Source organism: Glycine soja, chromosome 2 (genome assembly GCF_004193775.1).
Source record: "Glycine soja cultivar W05 chromosome 2, ASM419377v2, whole genome shotgun sequence".
Classification (NCBI taxonomy): domain Eukaryota; kingdom Viridiplantae; phylum Streptophyta; class Magnoliopsida; order Fabales; family Fabaceae; genus Glycine; species Glycine soja.
In genome coordinates this window covers 47,107,697-47,129,360 of record NC_041003.1, presented here as the reverse complement: position 1 = coordinate 47,129,360, position 21,664 = coordinate 47,107,697, and the positions used below count along the sequence as shown (strand labels likewise).

General features: G+C 33.4%; 3 protein-coding genes across 3 annotated transcripts; 1 reads left to right on the top strand and 2 right to left on the bottom strand.

The window, feature by feature from the left end:
* Positions 1-1,259: 1,259 nt before the first annotated feature.
* Positions 1,260-2,731, bottom strand: LOC114399806 (ethylene-responsive transcription factor ABI4-like). The gene has a single exon (XM_028362023.1). It carries the CDS (start codon positions 2,552-2,554, stop codon positions 1,538-1,540), a length of 1,017 nt encoding a protein of 338 aa, XP_028217824.1. The 5' UTR covers positions 2,555-2,731; the 3' UTR covers positions 1,260-1,537.
* A 5,370-nt stretch (positions 2,732-8,101) lies between these two features.
* LOC114399797 (taxadien-5-alpha-ol O-acetyltransferase-like) lies at positions 8,102-9,804 on the top strand. Its single transcript, XM_028362012.1, has one exon. It carries the CDS (start codon positions 8,313-8,315, stop codon positions 9,633-9,635), a length of 1,323 nt encoding a protein of 440 aa, XP_028217813.1. The 5' UTR covers positions 8,102-8,312; the 3' UTR covers positions 9,636-9,804.
* Positions 9,805-16,571: 6,767 nt separating this feature from the next.
* On the bottom strand, positions 16,572-17,337 carry LOC114399787 (LOB domain-containing protein 21-like). The gene has a single exon (XM_028362005.1). It carries the CDS (start codon positions 17,179-17,181, stop codon positions 16,615-16,617), a length of 567 nt encoding a protein of 188 aa, XP_028217806.1. The 5' UTR covers positions 17,182-17,337; the 3' UTR covers positions 16,572-16,614.
* Between the last annotated feature and the right edge of the window lie 4,327 nt (positions 17,338-21,664).

Below are 21,664 nucleotides of genomic sequence, written 5' to 3'. Positions count from 1 at the left end.
CGAAAGTTATACCTTGTAAATGAATCTATTATCTGACTATATGAAAAGTTATTTTGAATTCTCTACATACTAAGGTCGGCTAATGACGGAGTTAAAATAATTAAATAAATACATGAATATTTAAATTTAATTGTTTATGACATTATGAAAAAAAAATCTCTAAAAAAGACACCTATCTAATACAAAAAAAGAAAAGTTGAGTATTCATAAAGTTTTCTAAAAGTGTTTACACAACTAAAGAAAATATTACCTCATCAAATAGTCCACATATAACAGATTTAGAAATTTGCAATATAACTTATATGATTTTTAGGTTAAATAAAAAAACTACCCTTCTTTCATACCTTTCATATTAACACTTTTAACTTTAAAATAATTTTAAAAAATAGGCAAACTTAAATACAATGCAGATCGAGTAAAGTAATATTAAATAAATAATAGTATGAAGTTGGAACCAATAGTAAAATAAAGGATATTAAAATATTAGAAATGAATTTTTTTACTCCATATCATTTCATAAGTCACATGTTTTACTATATTAATATTATCATATACCGATATGATGAGGAAATAAAAATTTTAATACACAATTATAAAAACCATACTTCTCAGTTTTCATCTCCATATTCTTGTAGATTATTTAACCCACTAAGTAACTTTATATACAAAATCTAAAATTTGTAATATAAAATTTAAAATCCATGATAAATAAAATTTATTAAAATAAACTATAAATAATTTATAATAACAAAATTCTAAGAAAGTATATTAGGTTTATAAAAAAAATTAGACTTTGTAATAAATTATTTTCATACTTCCCCAAATCAATATTGGGCCATGCCAACAAGAACATAACTGTGAAGATTGAAGAATGTTTGCATCAACAATTAGACAAATAAAAAGAAGAAAAAATTATATAGACAAAGTAAGAACAACGTTTATTAAGAAAATAATAATAATACAGCTTTTCTTTTTCTTTTTTCTTTCAATCATTCAATTTCTCAATTTCTGGTTTCACAGGTAAAATTCCATGAAAACCTTAGAAAGATTTGATCCCGGGAAAGAATGACTACATATATATTAATTTAAACATCACATATCAAAGGATATAAATTAATCATACAATATTGAAGTCCAAATAATAGAGAGCTGGGCTTACCGAATAATCGGACGAAACTAATGGCAAGATATATAACTCCATTGCTGATTGCTTCTCAATCACCAGCAGAAAAATGTATTTGCACTGCGTTTAGTATTAATTTCAACTGAACTAAATCTCAGCCATCAAAAATATTTTTATTTAATTCTATCAAGCTCATTATCCACAATTAACAATTAATACTAACAAGCACTAATCTTTCAGCAGCGTCGTAGTCTACCCAACACTTTATTCACAACAGTATCCATTAATCTATCTGTGATCCTCTTCCATCACGATGTACTAATACTAAGTTCAAACCAATCGAACGATAATTAACTTGAACAATAAACATGTTATAATTGCTAATTAACCAAGCAATTTTATACTCAAATTTCTCTAAAGATCAAAGAAGAAAGGATCATTATAATCCCACAAACTACCAGTGTAATCATCCTCGTTCGCCATGGACCAAAAAGGCGAAGAAGATCCAAGCCCCATTGTCCCCACCAACGCCAGATCCGGATCCACCGAAGAAGCATCCATGGAAGACGAAACCGAACCCACGACGGAGGAATTCACTCCCTCCACCACGCTATTCTGATGTTGCTGCTGTTGATTCGAAAAAACCCCATGTTGCACTTGCACATGCACATGGTTATTGTTATTATTAATATTATCCAGAAAACCATGCCGCTGGTACGAGGTTGATCTAATAGAACCATCAACAACAATATTATTATTCCCACCTAAACCCCCCAAATCAGATTCCGAATGTGGCACTTGCACCACTTCCTCAGGACAACGATAGTGATGTGGATGATGAACTTGCACTGTATTAATATTGTGATTCTTACTATTATCAATAGGGTACAACACGGGTGGGGTGTAAGTGTAATTGTGACTATTGTTATAAGGGTAAGGCACGGTGGTGGCGGGGGCGGAGTTGAAGGGAAAATTGAAAGTAAAACCAGAAGGGCGAGGAAGCAAGGGTCTTAGGGTTTGAGTGGAAGAGGAAGAGGAGCGAGAAGAGGAAGATTGAGAAGAGGAACCGGAGGGTTGTAGGTTGAGCTGTGCTCTCGAACCGTAGAGGATGATGGCGGCGCGGTCGTAAGCTCTGGCGGCGTCCTCGGCGGTGGCAAATGTTCCGAGCCACTTGCGCGTACGCTTACGTGGCTCGCGGATCTCGGCGACCCATTTGCCCCAGCTTCGTTGTCTGACGCCGCGGTACCTAAATTTGTTGTTGTCGGGGCCACCTTTACCTTTGCACTTACGACTATTGCTACTACTATTGTTGTTGTTGCTGCTGCTGCTTTTGTTGGCACTAGCAGTGATAGATGTTTCGCTGGGAGTGGTTTCTGTGGCGGTGGTGGCGGTGGGTTTGGTTTCTTGGGGTTGAGGAAGGAGAGAGGCCATTGGTTGGTTGGGCCCAGTTAGAGGGGAAAGATGGTTGGGAAGGTCGTTCCTTCAGTGTTGATGTTGATTAGGCTCTGGTGAAGGGGTTTCGATGTCATCTCTGTCAATGGTGGAATAGGGCGGTGTAACATGCAATTTATATAAACAGGAGAGAGAAAAATAAGGAAGGGATTGGTGTGCATCGAATAAAGAGAGTACCACACTCCACAGGTGCATAATACTAGTATTGGTTTCGGAATTTGGAATCGCTGCTTGCTTGCTTTTGTTGATTTTCTTCGGTTTTGTTTCGAGACTAGGGTTATGCTGTTTATTGCTCGGATAAGTTAATTAATTACTTCCTTAGTTCCTATGCTGCTTCCCGAAAATTATTTCTAAACTCATACAGCTAAACTCATTAATACAATGCCACCTAATATGGTACATGGGATTCTAATCAGGATTTTGTGCTTTGCATTTGTATCAAGGAAAATATTTCGTTTGTTTAAATATTGTTCAATGTGGTAGTATAATTTTTTTTTAAAAACCAATATTGTTAAGTGTAAGAGTATAAGACTAAAAGTGGTATAAATTTTTTATTTTTAAACTAATCTTTATCCCCTCTTATTGGAAATTAACTACTGATATTACACAAGTTTTTAGGCTCTTTTGAGGTGGCTTTTTGTTTTTTGTTTTTTTTTTTATTTTAAAAAATTTAAATTAGTTTTCGTTTTGAATTTTGATTTATTTTTTGTTTTTAATTTTTATAAAAATATTATAAATTGAAGATAAATAAAATAAATTAATTATTTTATTTTATCTCGCTCTATTGTAAAATAATGACGATATAAAGATAGAATGATGGAAGTGACAACAATGACAATGGTGGTGATGTCGGTAAAATAATGGTGGTGACAACGATGGTAGACCAGATCGAGTTATCTATCGGATTGACAGGACATTAAACTTGGTGTAACTGACCAGTACGATATTGGTCGAGTTAGCGATTAAACTTATGACCTATTGACCCATGCAGTGTGGTGGAGGCATCAAAGGCAAGGTTCAATGGTGGTGGAACGGTGGAGGCGATAGTGATGATAGTGATAGTGTGGTGGTGAGGTTACATCAACAGGATGTAATGACAGTGGTAGCACTGAATGGTGGTGACAACGACGGAAGTGATGATATCAGTTAGAATGTGTTTTTTGAAACTAAAAATCAAATTGATAAAATCTTTTTCATGATTTTGATAATAAATGTAAAATTAATTCAACTTTATTTTTGTAAAAAATATTTTATTCAGAAAATCACCATCACCGACCTTAACTAGTAGTAATATGATTAAAATCAAAGGGCTAGCTAATTACACAAGTTTAATTATAATTAAAATAGCGGCTACAAAATAAAAACCTTGTAGGGTGAGAAATGGCACAACTATCATTTTGATTTATTTAACAAATGGCTAGATATTGTCCCATTATAGGCAACCGTGTTTCTTTTGTTGGTGTTAAAGAGATTTAGTTGATGGTATCTAGCGTATTTTATGGTAATACTACTTGACATATAAACATATTCCAGCCACCCTTGTTTTAGTCACACATATTGCATGGTAGTATGTGGTAGTTAAATGTTTCTAATGTCGGAAGTTTATTCTTCAAAGCTAGTTATGTGTCATTGGACTACTAATCTAGTTATATGAAGCTTTCTGTGCTAGGGAAAAAAAAATCGGTTCTTTGTTTGGCTCATCTTCCATGATGAACTCCCAAGTCCCAACTAATACGCCACAAAAGACATTTAACTTCTAGTCCCTCTTGCAATTTGAGTGCACATGCCATTCAAGATGCATCCCATTGTCTGTGTAATTGCAAAAAAGCTTGTCATTTTTGGGAATGGCTGGATTTTCTTACCAATCTGATTTTTCTGCTTTAGACATAAAAAACTGGCTTCACCACTTGAGTGACGGCACCAATACAACCTTCCCATAACTCTCATGTTATATATGGTGGATTTGTATGCTTCCATATTGGATATGACCACTGAAGTACGTTTGATGTATTCCCAATTAATGGCCGTAAATATCGATCTCTCATGTGATGATGTGATTAGAGAAATAGAGAAATTTAACGCATGCATTTTGCTGGTACTAGTAATTTAATTACTTCAATCTTTCTTGAAAAGATCTAATTATAATTCATCAATGGTTATGGCCTCTAAATCTTGAGGTTATTCAATGCATATGACAATACTAACAAAGTCAAATTTTGAGTCAAATGAATATATAGCTTGTTCCACCACATGAATGGTTTTTAGTCTGATTAGTAGTTACCATAACTCTTGTAGTAATCATTGCTGATTAAGAAAAAAGAACTCTTGTAGTAATCATTATTCTTATGTGCAAATATTCAATCACACTTTTTAAGGTTTGAAGTCAGACTGTCTCACCTTATTAACTCCTTTATTATGAACATTTAGAAGAATCTCCCAAGTTTAATTACTTTTTCCTTATTGCACTAAATTTTTTCTCAAACATGCGTGTCATGTTAATAACACACAAAAGTCATAGGTTTAAGATTTACATAAATTATTAATTTTAAATTATTTTATAAAATATATTTTTAACAATTCATATGTTTTATATGTAAGGGTAATATTGGAATTATAAAAAAATATGTTGAGTGTAAAAAAAAATGAGGGGAGAAAGAAAATCCTGGATGTGATACTATACTGTTAAGGCCCACAAGTAAAGCCAAGCCCATCAAGGTCCAAGATGAGGTCATTATACATGGGCTGATCAGATAAGGTCCAAGTCCTTACCTTTCTTGACCAATGATCAGGAATATAAAAAAATGCTGCTGCCCATTGTGGACCAAAAAGAACCTTTCCCTTTGCGGCTTTGCATCTTCCACCTAACGCTAGTGATCTGTGCCTTTGTGGTATGAAATCACTAAATCAGTGAAAAACAGTGATAACAAGAACTATATTTTCTTCTCTCTCCACTTACTTATAGAATGGAGAAAGTTTTGAGTACATAATTACTTGTGAACGTACATTTTTGTGGTGTAACATTAACATTAAAAAGTAATATATTATTGCCCATAATCTTGAGAACAAAACCTTCAAATCAGCGTTACACAGCCCCGCGGGGCGTATAGCTATCTAGGTTCCTTCAAAATGGGAACAAAGAGATACGTAAAATCGTTTTTTTATTAATAAAGTATAGATAATATAATTTTGAGCGTCCATCTATCGATCTTGTGTTTTTGCTTTTGTGAAAAGACGTGATGGGCATGCAGCAAGCAGGACAAAAGAGGCAGCCAAAGCAACAAGGAATCAGATAATAGTGCAAGCAAATTTTCCAAATTTTACATGCAGAGATATCCATGCATATCCATCAAGAAACAAAGGTAACAAAATTTTGATTACTTTTCTGATAAGCCCTACCCTATAGCCTTTTAATATTAATAAACACTTTAATTTAAACCCTTTATGTAGATGCACTCATGCACATCATCTTAATTAATCTCGAATTGGATCCAAGTGGGGGGAGGAGAGGTCCTATCGCCTCAACTATACTTTATTCATTAATAATTTTTTTTTTTTATAAAAATCTCTTTTCCTATTGTACGATTCTGATCCCTGAACATATAATTTTTTTATTATTTATTTTTACCTTCTCCAGTGTACTATTGCGCTAATTGAGAACCATATACTTCTCTATCTCGGCACTGGGCATATTTTTGTCTTGTGTGGAAGAAGGAGACCACGTTAGAGAGAATCTGCATGAGAATTAAATGGCCGGTGATAGCTAAGTTGGGGATTTGACTAAGGTAATTAAAGACTAATAGACTATGGTTGTGTCGTTGTCAACGTCTTGCTGGGTAATATATTACATGTCATGTATGTATGTATTCGGGGTCATGTGAAAGACCCAAGCTTATTTATATTTATTTTTAATCAGGGCATATCTTCAATCATGTTTTTAAATTAGACTTTTATAAGCAATTTCATATTAACACAGCAACATTGAAGAGTACTTTACTTTTAGAAGAGATAAAGATAAAAAAACCATCCCCCAAGGCCAAGACCCCACTCTCTAAGTTGTTCTCAATTATGTGGATCCATGCAACTCTAATTTGCTGACTTCGGGGTTAGGGATAAAAATATGCAACAAGTAGGTAAACACATACTATATTTAATTTAAGTTCTATTAGATTTCATAAAGAAATAAATAGAAAATTCTTTTAAAAATTATTTAATTTATTTTAACACGAACTGTGTTTTAAATTAAAAAAATAACAAAAATGAAATTTATGAGTGTGACTCCATCGATGATATGTATGCATGCCACATGTATGCATGCGTAACCAGACCTAACATGATCTATTTATACAGGCAATGCTTTAAACTTTTATCCGTGCCTATCCTCCCAGTGAGTGCTTTTCAACTGTTGCATTTCAATATTTTGATACTCAAAATTTTCAAGCACCCACTTAACAAGTTTTTTTTCCCCTCTTGATCATCTTTCTTTTTCAACCACATTATATTATCAATCAAATCAATTATTTATCTCTTTTTTTCTCTCTCTTAAACTATAGACAATTTAAAAGTGTCCGAGAAACATTTATCTAATATTTTTGTGAGTGTTTATGTTTAGAAATCCATAAATTTTATATACTTAATTGATATTTTGTTTTCTCTTCATTTTTTTCCAATTAAATTATATATTTTTTTCTCCCAATTATAACATAAGACATGAGTGTGTATCTACATTTATTCTATTTTTATTCATAAAAATTCTGCCAAGTATAGCTAGCTTATGGAGACACAAACTGGACAGAATGACAGACAGGCCGGTGAAGCACCCACTCACGTCAACCTCATCACAAATTCACAGTTCACAAACACGACACCACCACACAAAAAAACAGCAAATTTTGTATGTGTAAATAATTTTTTTTCACTCTAATCTTATACCCTAAAAGTATAACCAATGTAATAAACAAAATTTGAAAACTAATTGTGCTTGGCGATGATTGAGATTGAGGGAGTAATAGCTATCAGTCCAACCCAACAGACAAAAAAGCTAGCGGGCACATCTGTTCTACAGAGTACAGTGTACTACATTTGTTTTGATGTTTATTTTCTTCCATAAAGCGATGCCCGGAGAATCTTGGCACCTCAATTAAAATCAAGTTCGTAAATAAATGCATGACAACACTCTTCTCCGAACATCTCGAATGCTGGAATTATAGTAGAGTTGAGCCCCTACAAAGAATTTAAGAATTTTAATAAGGTTTTTTTCCCCTTATTAATAATATAATTCTTAAAAATTTAGAATAATTTATTTGATTTACAATTCTTAAAACAGTTTAAAATAGTTACCAATTGAATTCAGATCCCTTTAAGTATATAGATTAAAAATAAAATCTTATTAAGAGTGATGAGTTAAGTTATTTGGCGAAAAGTAATCATAAGAAAATAACTGTTTGTATAAACTATAATTATTAGTGTGACCAGAAGATTTACTCCAATGAGAATTGCTTGTTAAGTTTTGAGAACCCACGAGAAACTCACATGTTCTTTATTCCTTATAAATATCATCCATTTGTAGCTTCAATTGTATTCGCACTCACACTAGCACGCAACCTGTTTGTTCGTAAATTCGGCCACTCCAAAGTATATGCACCACAAACAACAACACCATCTTAATCTTCTCCACCCAAAGCGCAACTTGCAAAAATTACATAAATTCCTAGCCCAAAAACTTGATCAGTAAACAAACATGGGAAGTTCCGTGCGTGTAAAAGAAGCATCTGTGGTTACACCTTCTGAGCCCACTCCATCGAGTGTGTTGGCTCTATCAGCTCTTGATTCGCAACTCTTCCTTCGTTTCACCATAGAGTATCTCTTGGTCTACAACCCTTGCCCTGGCCTGGACCAGGCTGCCACCACGGCCCGTTTAAAAGCAGCATTAGCCCAAGCACTGGTTCCCTACTACCCCTTCGCGGGCCGGGTCAGGACCAGACCCGATGGACCGGGCCTGGAGGTGGTTTGCGGAGCCCAAGGCGCGGTGTTCATAGAAGCCTCCGCTGACCGTTACAATGTTAACGACTTCGAGAAAGCGCCTAAAGCAGTTGCGCACTGGAGGTCGCTCTTGTCGCTCCACGTGGCAGACGTTCTCAAAGGATCGCCGCCGCTGGTCGTTCAGCTGACGTGGCTCGGCGACGGCGCCGCCGCAATCGGCGTGGGGATCAACCACTGCATCTGCGACGGGATTGGGAGCGCGGAGTTTCTAAACCACTTCGCCGAGTTAGCCAACGAGAAACGCGAGTTGTTATTATTAGCTCAGAGGCCCAAACATAAACCTATTTGGGAGCGTCACCTTCTGAAGCCAACGCGTGGGAAGCAGACGCGGGTAGACTCGGAGAGTCACCCCGAGTTCAACCGAGTCCCGGATTTATGCAACTTCATGAACAAAGTCTCGACGGGGCTTAAACCGACCTCGGTGACCTTCGACAAGAGGAGACTAAACGAGATGAAGAGACTCGCGAGTAGCACGAGTGAACCAGGCGAGACGGTGTGTTACACGTCGTTCGAGGTGCTGGCGGCGCACGTGTGGAGAAGCTGGGCGAGAGCAATAAGGTTTCCGCCGAATCAGAAGTTGAAGCTGGTGTTCAGTATAAACGTGAGGAACAGGGTTAAACCGGGTTTACCAGAGGGGTATTATGGGAATGCGTTTGTTTTGGGGTGTGCGGAGACGAGAGCGAAGGAGCTGGAGGAAAGAGGGATAGGGTTCGGGTCGGGTTTGGTGAAGCGGGCGAAGGAGAGGGTTGGGAATGAGCACGTGAGGGGCGTGATGGGGATGGTGTGGGAGAGAAAAGCGTGCCCTGACCCGGTTGGGGTGCTCATAGTGTCGCAGTGGTCCAGGCTGGGTTTGGAGAACATTGACCTGGGTATGGGCAAGCTTCTTCACGTCGGACCCGTGTGCTGCGATAGGTACTGCTTGTTTTTGCCGGTCAGAGATCAGTGTCTCAGTGTCAAGGTCATGCTGGCTGTTCCCACTCACGCCCTTCACAATTACCAGCTTTTTATGCGTAATAATTGATATATAAATTATCTTACTCATTTTATCATCGTCTTCTATTATATCATAATTTTTTTTCTTTCTAAATCTAGAACAACATACTATAGGTCTATTAAATTTATTTTGCTTTCGTATCCTTGCGTCGCATCGGTGACTTGTGTCGTCAAAAGTGTGAAATTGCCAACTCTCACTCAAGTGTGTTTTTGTCGCTACTTTTTTTAGCTTTTGAGTATTGAAGTAAAAATCTAACTTATTAACTACGGTAAATCGGTAATTTTTGTACACCGTTGGTTAGAGAAAAATAATGAAAATCCGAAACGTAAGTTGGTTATTGATGTGGTATATCTGCTCCATCGAAATAGTATTACGAATTGGGATCGAATTTAGATTAGATGCGATGAATGGCTATGGTTGAGGTTTTACGAATAAGAATCGAGATTCGGTAGTGTGTTTGCATTATCTTACATGGTGGACCATGAAGCGCTGTGGCAACGAACCAAGTGGCACAAGCTCTATCATGTAGTACAGGGAGGAACATGATCTCCCATTTTCTCATCATGTATGGATGCGCCTTTAGTAGCGAAGAAATTAAGGAGATTCAAATTAAATTTAATTTAGACTTTAAAAAAGTTTACATACACTAACTAATGTGTAACAGAATGCAATCTGTCTCTCTCTCTCTCTCTATATATATATATATATATATTATCATAATTTTCTTAGTCTTCTTTTTTTTTTTTTATGAGCAAAAAATATTATATCAAGGGTACAAAAAGTATCATGCATGATTATACACAAACAACAACTGGCATAAGTGTGTCCACCTCTCAATAGAGTAATATCTAGCAACACTACCAGCCCCTTCCCCTTACAGTATATAAACCCAACCCTTCCATGCATATTTCATCTATTCACTTATCAGCACAACATGAATCTTCCTTACAATCACTTTGATAGTAGCTTGCAGCATCTTGTAGTTGTTTACACCAAATTCAGCACTAGAATTGGCTCTCTCATTCAAGTATGATAGTATATGATAGTAGCTTGCGCATCTTGTAGTTGTTTATTCCTTAAAGGCCCAAATTTTTCCCGAAGCATAATTTTCAGCAACCACGGGTTTGAGAACTGTTGACAATATTTCAAGGTAAGACGTTCCGTATCTGCTGTTCCATGACAAGAATCTTTGACCTAGACAAGGCTGACGAGGGAACCGAAGGGGCATTATGCTAACTTATGCTGATTAAACGGTATATTTTGAGGGCCAAGAATATCCTTTTGTTCTCTGCCTATTTTTTTCATCTATAATTATTGATATCCAAATACTATTATTAAACATTTATGCAATATTTGAATTAGTGAAATGAGATGATACGAAGCATAATAAAATTAGATAGATAGAATCTATTAAAACAAAAACTCCATTCCGTGTTATTAAAATATTTTATGATGGATCGGAACAAAGTTTCTATTCAATTTTTTTAGTACTGAATAGAATTAAATAAATTATAAATTTTTTCTTAATACACGATTAATTAGTATAACTTTATTTACACTATCAATTAATTAAAAATTGTTTTAAATAGTTCTTAAAATAATTATTATAAAAATTACCAATATGTAATTATATGATAATCTATAAGTAAATAACACTGTAAAATCTTTATAATTAGTTGCATATTAAGATATTTTTTATATTACCCTTATTTTAACAGGACTAATATTAATGCAATGTGATATTCTCCCTCATTCTATCCCTTCTCTACTTTAAGCACATTTTTCTTTGCTGTCGGAACTTTGGACGCACAAATTTTGTGGTACCTAGATGGAGAGGTTAGAAAGGAAATGCTTTGGTTGGCATATGTTGGATATCTCTCCAAAGTTACCCCAAACATACCCGAAGTTATAAATATCCCTTCTTTAATCCCAAATTATCATTCCATGAATCAGTTTCCTTCTCATAACTAAACTTCCTGCTGAATCGAACATAGAAGAGTGAGTCAACAAGAAAACTCAAAAATTAAATAAAATCAACAACATGCTGAATCTAAAAAATATATATACTTTTTTTTAAAAAAAGAGAAAAAATATACTACTGGTTTTCGTGGGCTTTTGCTTAGAAAATGTTACAGAATGCCATAATGGATGGAAAGTTGGAAACTAAGTTCAGTAACGATATCCCTTTAATGATTTGTAGTTACCAACTCAAGGGCACTGCTATTTTTAAAAAAAAAATATGTGTTACGAATTAATTAATGTTTTAAGTAGAAATTGAATCTATGACTTTCAGGTTATTAGCACAATGCTTTAATCAATTGAATTAATAGGACAATTATGCCATAAAATAAATAATGTTACTATACATAACACTAAAATTTCTAATGTATATTTAATGTGCATGTAAATTTAAATAATAAATTTTATGATAATTAATTTTGATATAAGTCATACGAATTATTTAATCCGTATATTTTTTATAAATAAAAAATATTTACTATTAAAAAAATTAATTTATTAATAAATAAATAAAAACAAATTATTGATTTCTTTTTTAAAAAAAAATACTTACTCATCCCATAATCCGTATGATATGAGTCATACAAATTAACTCATACGGATTATGTAATTTATATGACTCGTATGGATTACGTAATTCGTATAACTCATATAGATTACGTAACCCGTAAGTGCTATTTTTAATTTTTTTCAAAAATATATTTTTTTAATTTATTAATATATTAAATTTTTTAATAGTAAATATTTTTTATTTATAAAAAATATACGGATTAAATAATTCGTATGAGTTATATTAAAATTAATCATCACAAAATTTATTATTTAAATTTACATGCGTTTTAAATATACATTAGAAATTTTAGTATTATGTATAATAATATTATTTATTTTAGGTAAAATTACACTTTTGGTCCCTCAGTTTATCTCCAATTTTAGAATTGGTTCCCCTATAATTTAATTCACAAATTTGGTCCCTCAGTTTTATAAATCCCTGCAAAATTGGTCCTGAAAGTCCAATTTGAACATTGACCGTTAACCTCAGACGTTGACTGCTACGTGCCAACGCCACGTGTAACTGTCACATGTCAATGTCACGTGTCAACATTTGAGTTGTTCCTTGTAAATGCTTCATTTTTTGTAAGTAAAATTATATTTTTAGTCTCCCATTTTTACTCCAATTTCAATTTTGGTCCCCTTATAATTTAATTCGCACATTTGGTCCCCCAATTTTATAAATCCCTTTATAAATTCAGCCAAATTTCATTATTGAAGAAGTTGTATTTCAAATTTCAAACAAAAATATCATTGTCATACATAGGCCATTTAAGCAGTCGTATACACATAATATTGCATGGGGGAGCAAAAAAAGAAAAAAAAATAGGGGGTTATTACAGAACCTGTTAAAGTAAGAGATCTGAAAATTTCAGACCCTGGTTGGGATTCATGCGCCACTTTCCCAAGTTGAACAACCCTGAAAGTGGGAGAGAGACAAAAAGTGATTTTTCTCTGGGTTCCAAGTGAGTGAAAAACTTGTGATGAAAAAAAAGTGCGAGATTTATCAAGATCTACCATGTCTCTATCACCAGTGGCTAAACCATTCAAAAGAACAATTTTACAAGAACAATTTATAAAGGGATTTATAAAACTGGGGGACTAAATATGTGAATTAAACTATAGGGGGACCAAAATCGAAATTGGAGTAAAACTGAAGGACCAAAAGTGCAATTTTACCTACAAAAAATAAAGTCTTTATAGGGAATCACTCAGACGTTGACACATGACATTGACACGTGACATTGACACGTGACAGTCAACATCTGAGGTTAACGGTCAACGTCTAAATTAGGCTTCCAGGACCCATTTTGCAGGGATTTATAAAATTGGGAGACCAAATTTGTGAATTAAATTATAGGGGGGTTAAATTCGAAATTAGAGATGAACTAGGGGACCAAAAGTGCAATTTTTCCTTTATTTTAAAACATAATTGATCTATTAGTTTAATTGGTTAGAACATTATGTTAATAACTTAAAAGTTATAAATTCAATTCCTGTATGGGCCAATAATTTTAAATTAATTTGCAACACATATTTTTGAAAAAAAAACTTTGGGATTGAGCTTGGATCAACTAATCCGTAGCCCAACTCAAGTAGGATTTGAACCCAAAATCACTTCATTACCTTGAAAGAAATCAGAAAAAGTGATGCCCTTTTGCAACTTTTTTTTTTTTTCTTTCTCAAAACACTCTCTGTCACTTTTTCTTTTTACATTCCAAATTCTGAAATGTATAAAATAGTTTTAAAAATTAATTTCTAGAATGTTAAAAAAATGCATTAAAGAAAAACGGGTGCAAAAAGAAGCCCCCGTGATGAAAATGGATTGAGCTTTTCATTTGTAGGAAATTGGTTGAGGTGGGTTCAGAGTTTCTGATGTTTCTTATCGAGCCGTTTGATAGCACTGTATAAGATTGGAAATTGTCATTTTCACCTTAATTGTTGTTAAGTTCACTCACTATCATCGTTGCATTTTTATTTTACAAAAGTACCTCATGTTTTCGTTTAAGACATACACAAATGAAAACAGTTTCATTTCGTTATAAAATGTGCAAGCATAATATGAAATGGAAACACGTAAATTTTCTATTTATTTTATTGAGTTTAACTTTTATATATTCTCAGTATAAAACTTTATACATTATTAATTTATCCAAAATTATGATAAGTATAATGTTTAAAGATAATTATTGTTAAAATTAACAAAATAGTCATATTCAATTTTACGTATACTCTATATACTCCTTTCATTTTCCATGTATCACATGTATCCTTACATCCAAAATCCCGGGACTACTAGCTACTAATACGCTTATACGCATGTATCTTTTAATCTTTGACAATTGTCGACTTATTTCCCTGCATTTGATAGGAATCACAGCATTAACATATTTGACGGTAACTGAGATGTGATGCACTAATGCTTGGTTGCTTGTTGCCCGGTCTTTCAGTGCTTGCATATTCATCTGTACAATGAAATGATATATATATAAATGAAACTTATTTGAAAAATTAACCTTATGTTTAACCTTGTTTTCCAAATGCTTGTAATTCGTTCGATCAGACCTGTTAAGGGCTGTCAAGTTAGAAGCCAAGTTATGTATTGATCCGAAATGGTTTACAAAATTTTATTTTCTAGATTTTTTTCATATGTGGCATGAAGATCAACTTGGAATTAATATTTGTATTATTTTCAATCATGCGTACTATATTACTATGAGAGTGAGTCTGAGAGCTACCTAGGTAGTGTTGGACAAGTTCTTTTTAGTTTTCTAGTTTAAACAAAATACTAAAAAGTTTATGAAGAACAAAAATAATTTTTTTAATATAAAGAAAATATAAAAATTAAGCTTTACATGAAGTCATGAACTAATTTTATTAGTAATTTTCTCTTGTCTTTGTTCCAACATTCAATAATATATTATCCACGGATAAAAAAATATATTGTCAATTTTTTTTCAAATCACATTTTATGAAAATTAATCACAATCAAAACATATATAATAATTTTTTTTAATATTTAACACATGTTACACGTATTCAGAACTAAAACATCATCAGTTAAACAAAACCAATCTAATGTTAATTGATCCAGATGTTAGTATCCCAAAATATTAAAATTACTAATTATTTTTAACCTGAATTTAAGAAAAAGTTAATTCAAATTTTAAAGTAATTTTATTAAGACCCAAAAAAGTCAAGATATAAGCGTCACCTTAATGTCGGCAATAGCAATAGCTTATTAATGTCGACAGTTTGGGGACAGATGATTTGAATAATCCATCAACAACGACCTTAACGATGAAATCAATTAATTAATAAGGCAAGTTCATGCATATATATCGGTTTGCGGTGTATTAATGCAATTAAGAGACGGTTAACGTATCTTGAATAAATGTCATGCGTTATCTATTGGGCCATGGCTTGTAAGGAACTACACTGTTGTGCCATATACGGCAAAGAAAGAAACTGTAGAAGTCTTACGGTATTGGCATTAGTCTTTGGATTCCCATGACATGACACGGTTAAGCTTATATATGAACCATATGGTGGTGGGGTTGGTGACTTTGAAAATCACAACGGGTGCTCCGTCTTGCAATAAAACAGTACGGTTATTAGACCCACTTTCGTTCGTTGAGAGAGATTTGCAAGAATCAAAAGTAGCTATAGTAGTGTTGCTGTCTCTATACTAAATGGTGTCTCACACATGTAGGTGGTGCCATTCAATACTCAGGTTCATCTGGTCCACTGTCTACATCACAAATAGGTTATCTGAGTTCACCATCAGGGTCTTGTTCTTTTTCTTTTTTTTTTTTTTTTTTGGTTTGATGGTGGTGGTGGTGTCTTTACTAACCAAACAACACCGGAAATAGATCATCAGATGAACATCATACATGCGTTTAGGAGCAGAATTTCTTGTTCACTTTATGATCAGGAGAAGCATCATCGACCGTGAAAATCCTATTATATATTATTACATAAATGAAATTGAAAAGACAAAGAAAGATCATCATTTTTCCTATAATAATAGCATGGACAAAACTTAGCTATTGATCCCTTTAGGAGTGTTTTGGTGTTATTTTTCAATTAGAATTGAAATTTCACCTCAATAATTGATTTGTGTCATGCTTTAATAGAAACCTTTATTACATGAATTACTAAGATGAAACTCCAATTCTGATAGAAGAACAAAACCCAAAGCAATCGTGCAACGATATAAATCTATTTTTTGTCCTAGTAGCATAGGAATTATGAAACTAAAAGATTTCAATTAATTAAGACCAATTCATTCAAGAAAGTACTTATTTATTAGCATATACAACACAGTCGCTGCTTTTGATTGATCAGAAAATTCAGAACAATTACAACAAAAGAGAGAAAGGGGGAGGGGGGGGGGGGGGTTGGGGGGAGGATCATAATTAACTAACATTAAATCTCAAAATATATATGGGGTTTGAATAAAATCATCCACCGTTTCATGTCTGGTCAATGATGATTGAGAAGAAGAGGTGTGGCAGAAGTTGTCATTATTATTATTGAAATTATCAGCACAAGTGTAAAAATCAGGGAAGGGTGGCAAACTAACGTGGCCATTAAAGAAGGCATCATGAGAAGTGGAATTAGAAGGGGTGGTGGTAGCAGTAGCAGCAGCAGTAGCATAACGAGCAAGACGGTCCTTAGCAATGGCAAGGTCATGTTGAAGCTCCACCATCTTCCTTTGCAGCAGAGCTATGGCACCAATGCATCCATAAACCGGGTCCCGAAGCCGTGCTTCCGCCTCATAAGCAAGTGAATTCACCGTGTCCTCTCTCTGTTCCTCAGGAACCTCAACGAGGATCTTGCTCACATTGCTTGCCCCGAACACCTTGTGCACCTTGGCGAATTTCTTGCACTCGTCAGAGCGAAAGTACGGTGCAAATATGCAATTGGGTATGCACCTTCTCTTCAAGAACTTGCAAGCTGCACAAGAAGAGCTTGAACGTGGCTCATAATAACCCTTCATGGCTCGATCTCGTTCTCAATCTCAATTCTCTCAAATTTCCACTTTACTATAGTGTTTGCCCTTATAAGTATATGGTTCTCTCGAGACAGGTATTTTGCTCAATCGCTATTTAAGGGCAACCACGTTTCCTTGCCTATTAGCTCAGCTAGGTCGCTGGACTTGCATGGGCCAATGCTGTCTTTTTACTGCATTTATTTTATTTGCTTTTGATAAAAAAATAATACTATTTAGGTTTTCTCTAGCTAGTAGTACGTATAGCATATTTAATTTCCCTTCTATAGCATTCATTCAAATTGGGGAGTGCAAAAGTAGGTCCAAATAATTTATTCATGTGGACAATGGGTGGTATGAGTTGGTAGTTTTCAAGTTAGATATGATAGTTCATGAATAAAGATGGGGATATTTTGATTGATTGAAGAAAAGAAATATTCTCAATAAAAGCAAAATTATCCCTTGGCAGTGAGAGGCATGGTCACTAGAAGGAAACCAATAAAATCGAATTGAGTACTTTAGATGTAGTTGGAATCTTCAGTACAGCATAGTGGAGCCAAAAATAAAGCTAGTGAGATGTTTTTATTCTTTCTATATCATTAGATATTTCGTTTTTTCCGTTATTATTTTTTGCAATTCTAGTTGCTTTCTAACAAACTGAAACGGGAAGTTTAAGGTGAAGAAGCTATAGGCCTATAGGGCATGGAAACAAAACGAGTGCGTGTCAAATTTTAACCACATCAAATTAAACATCTTCTGGTTGGACTTGCATAGTAACCTGACATGGGTTTCCTTTTTTTTTTTTTTTTTTTTTTCATTTCTACAAGAAGAAACACAAGGGTGTGACTTTTTTACGGGTGCATTATTATATTTAATTTTATGGGAATTAAATATACACCATACACGCATGAAAGCATATAAGAGGCTATTCCTAAGCATAAAAGCAAAACCAGGAGCTAATCATGAACTGATTGATTTCCATTTTGGCAAGCAAGGCCAAACCTGACTTTATTATTAGATTAATATAATTATTCGATCAAGGAATCCATAGATTCAAAAGTTCAACTTCATAATAAAGATTCAAGAGGAAAAATAAAGAAATCTTATTATCCTTAAGTATTTCCTGGTGAGCAAAATTAAAATAGTACGAGTCAAGAAAACATTGACGATATATATACTATAGATTTTATATTATTTTATCTTTAGGAGGCCACCTCACACTGAAATTGATGCTTACACCGATAAGGATTGAAACATTAAAATATTTTATCATTATCAACTGGATAAAGAAGGCTTTAAACTGTATTAAGAATTAACATATTCGAAGGTTCAACCTAGTCGTAAATGTCCTATAACGACTTTCTATCATTGCATATTACTGTGGGGGTGCAACTGTAAAGATTTCCTATCTCATTATGGAATCTAATATAATAATTGTAGATTGCATTTTTAGGTGGACTGATCATAGCCCAGAATTTGGAGGGACTTAAATCATTTGGTGAAACCAATCTCTTGGTTCTCAGACTGTATTTTGACACAATTTAAAGTTATTAAAATTAGAGTTTATATTTTATGCAGGATAAAAAAGTTACAATGTTAACCAATTAAAATTATGATAAGTATAACTTTAAAATTATGATTATAGTTAAAATCAACAAACTTATTATACACATTAATTTATAATTGAATGACATTATAATTTTTTATACTATTAGGTTGTCTCTAATTTTGTTGTTTACAAGAGTTGTTTTCAAGCTAATCAGCTTAAGGCGATTGCTTTAACATAACAACGGTTTTAAAAAAAATTCATAGCAAAAACAACTAAAAATTATTACAACAATATTTTATTTTCTAAATTTGTTTTTGCACACATAGTTAACATGGTGATAAATTTTAACCTTCATTATAACATTAAAAAAATATAAAAATATAAAAGATGAGTAAAGTGTATGTCAAGTCAATTCATTTTACCTATTATAAACAAACTAACTTAAATAAACATGATAATTTTTGTGTTTTCAAAGGAATGAGTCAAGTTTATAACAACTAATATATACTGCTAGATTGCTTAGTTAAAGATAATTAACTTATATTTCATTTAAGCTTAAACCTAGTGAATTCATGATGATTCCGAGGGAAATCTTGTAAGCTGTTTAGAAAGAAAAAGAAGAAGATAAATGAAGGGTAACATTATGATTAGGTGTGTGTGAGAGTGGGGAAGATAAGTGTCACCTCAAACTCAAAGTCATGGTGGTAGAGAGGGGAAAGGGATGGAAGATGATAATGCACTCACCCTCCAATTTCTAAGACCCCAACCCGAGAGCCCACTTGTTTAATGCGCGTCGTTTTCCCTTAAAACAAATAATAGACAATGGGGTGTGGGGGGAGGGAACCTTCCATGCCATCCGTTGGATCAAGATCGACGGTAGATAAGTCTCACGCGAAGGAGTGGATCGCGGAACTACGGATAATAGCTTCCGCAAAATGGGCCGGCCCAGGAATGATTGGAGATGAAGATGAGTCCCACTTCCCCCGTCTCTCTTTTGTTGTTTATTTTATTTTTCTTCATTTTAATGCACATTCGGAGACAAAACAAATATGAATTCACATTTTCTGATATTCTGTACCATGCTGGACCTAGCTTGACTCGGTCAAAACCTTGTGAGCGGCAATGTACCATAGTTCCCTCTCTCTATTATTTATATTTGAGGAAACCCTCAATTTCATTTCTAAATTGTTATTCTTTTTTTAAAATAGTTTTTAAAGTAAGAAAATTATATGAATAGTCTCTGAAGTATTAAAATCATAATGAGTAGCACTCTAAGTATTTTTTATAAAAAAAATCAATTTAAAGTATATCAACTCAAGGATTAAAATGATGGATATTTAATACTTGAAGGGTTACGTATATAATTGTATTAATTTAGGAAGAGAGAGGATAATACTTGAAAGACTAAGTTAGTTGTTTATTCTTTATTTTTCTCTAGTATAGAATTAGGGGTGAGAATAAATTAGGTTATGGCGACTTGAGTCTAGTCTACGATGAATTTTTGAGGTTTGAACCTGACCTATAGCCTATCAAAGACTTTTATTTTGACTCGGTCTTGTCTTTCTAAACGCTTAACTTGGTTAGAAAGTTTTTTTAAAAGCCTTTTTATATTTATTTGCTTTGGGGGTAAGAACATAATAAGAAAGTTAATGAAAAAGGAAACGTTAACCAGAATAGGCAAGCCAATAAAAATAATGAGTAATATAAAGGAACACATGACTCATACCTAAATTATAATTAAAGTCTTACTTGATTATATGAGTGGAAGTTAATCAAAGTCTACTGGTTTAAAAAAAATTAATTGTACCCAAAAAATAATATAAGTATAAATTAGTACCAAAAAATAATATAAATATATATAGATCGGCCTATCAGGCTTATAAGGTTTTTTAACAAGCTTAAGCCTGATCTATTTAATTTAATAGGCTTTAAAAAAAATTTGAATCTAACATTTTAATTAAATAGGTCAGTTCAGACCAGACTTTATGTAGGCCACTATAGGCCGGTCTGACCTATTCCCATCCCTAAATAGTTTTTTTTTATGAGAAAAAAAATCTTATTTAGAAGATTATTATAAATAATAAAATTTTTCTAATATAATTACATATTGAAGAATCTAATATGAAATAACTAATTAATCCGAAACAACACTATTAATCGACACGTTAGATGTTAGGTGGTGTCTCTGTTATTCATTTTGCTTTATTGAAATTGAATCATTCCTTTTTAGTTATCAAATAAAAAAGAAAAGAGAGAAAATATGTTGATTGGGGGAAGGAGCATCTTTCTGTGCTGTGTTCAATAAGTGAAGGAGAAACATAACAGCCAAAGACGAGGTAGGGGAGTGGTACTAACCCAGACCAATTACCGTTTACTATAGGTAGGCCAAATGTCTCTCTTGCTACAAAAATAATACAGTGTTGTGCTGCTTCTTGGTTCAGAAATCAGAAGTGCTACTACTCGTTAAAGTGAAACAAAAAAAAAAAAAAAGTAAAACCAAATATGATGTACTGATTGACTTACCAAATCAATGACATGCACAAACTATTGCGTCTTTTTTCTTTAGTTAAGAAAGTGACTGTCACACAGTAGTGGAGACATCGTGCATTGTTTGAAATTTTCAGTAGACATAATATTTAGGTCTTTTCGTTTTGAAATTAGAAAATTAATTCTCATATTTATAATAAAAAATATACGTTTTAATATACCTTTTCTTCTATTTTTTTTGAAACTGAACTGTATCTAATTTTACCTTAATGTTAAACTAAATGGTCTCTTAGTTTCGGATAAAAAAAAGGTCTCTTAGTAAATCAAGAAAACACGAGGAATTTAGTTATGCGATATGTTTGGAGCTTCTGTAAAGAAAAATACTGAAAGGTATTTTTGCCTTTTTTGTTACAACAAAAATATGAAAAGTTGATGAGAGGTATGAGAAGAATGAAA

Coding starts and splice junctions, on each gene's coding strand:
- LOC114399806 (XM_028362023.1), bottom strand. CDS start 2,554: ATGGCCTCTCTCCTTCCTCAACCCCAAGAAACCAAACCCACCGCCACC.
- LOC114399797 (XM_028362012.1), top strand. CDS start 8,313: ATGGGAAGTTCCGTGCGTGTAAAAGAAGCATCTGTGGTTACACCTTCT.
- LOC114399787 (XM_028362005.1), bottom strand. CDS start 17,181: ATGAAGGGTTATTATGAGCCACGTTCAAGCTCTTCTTGTGCAGCTTGC.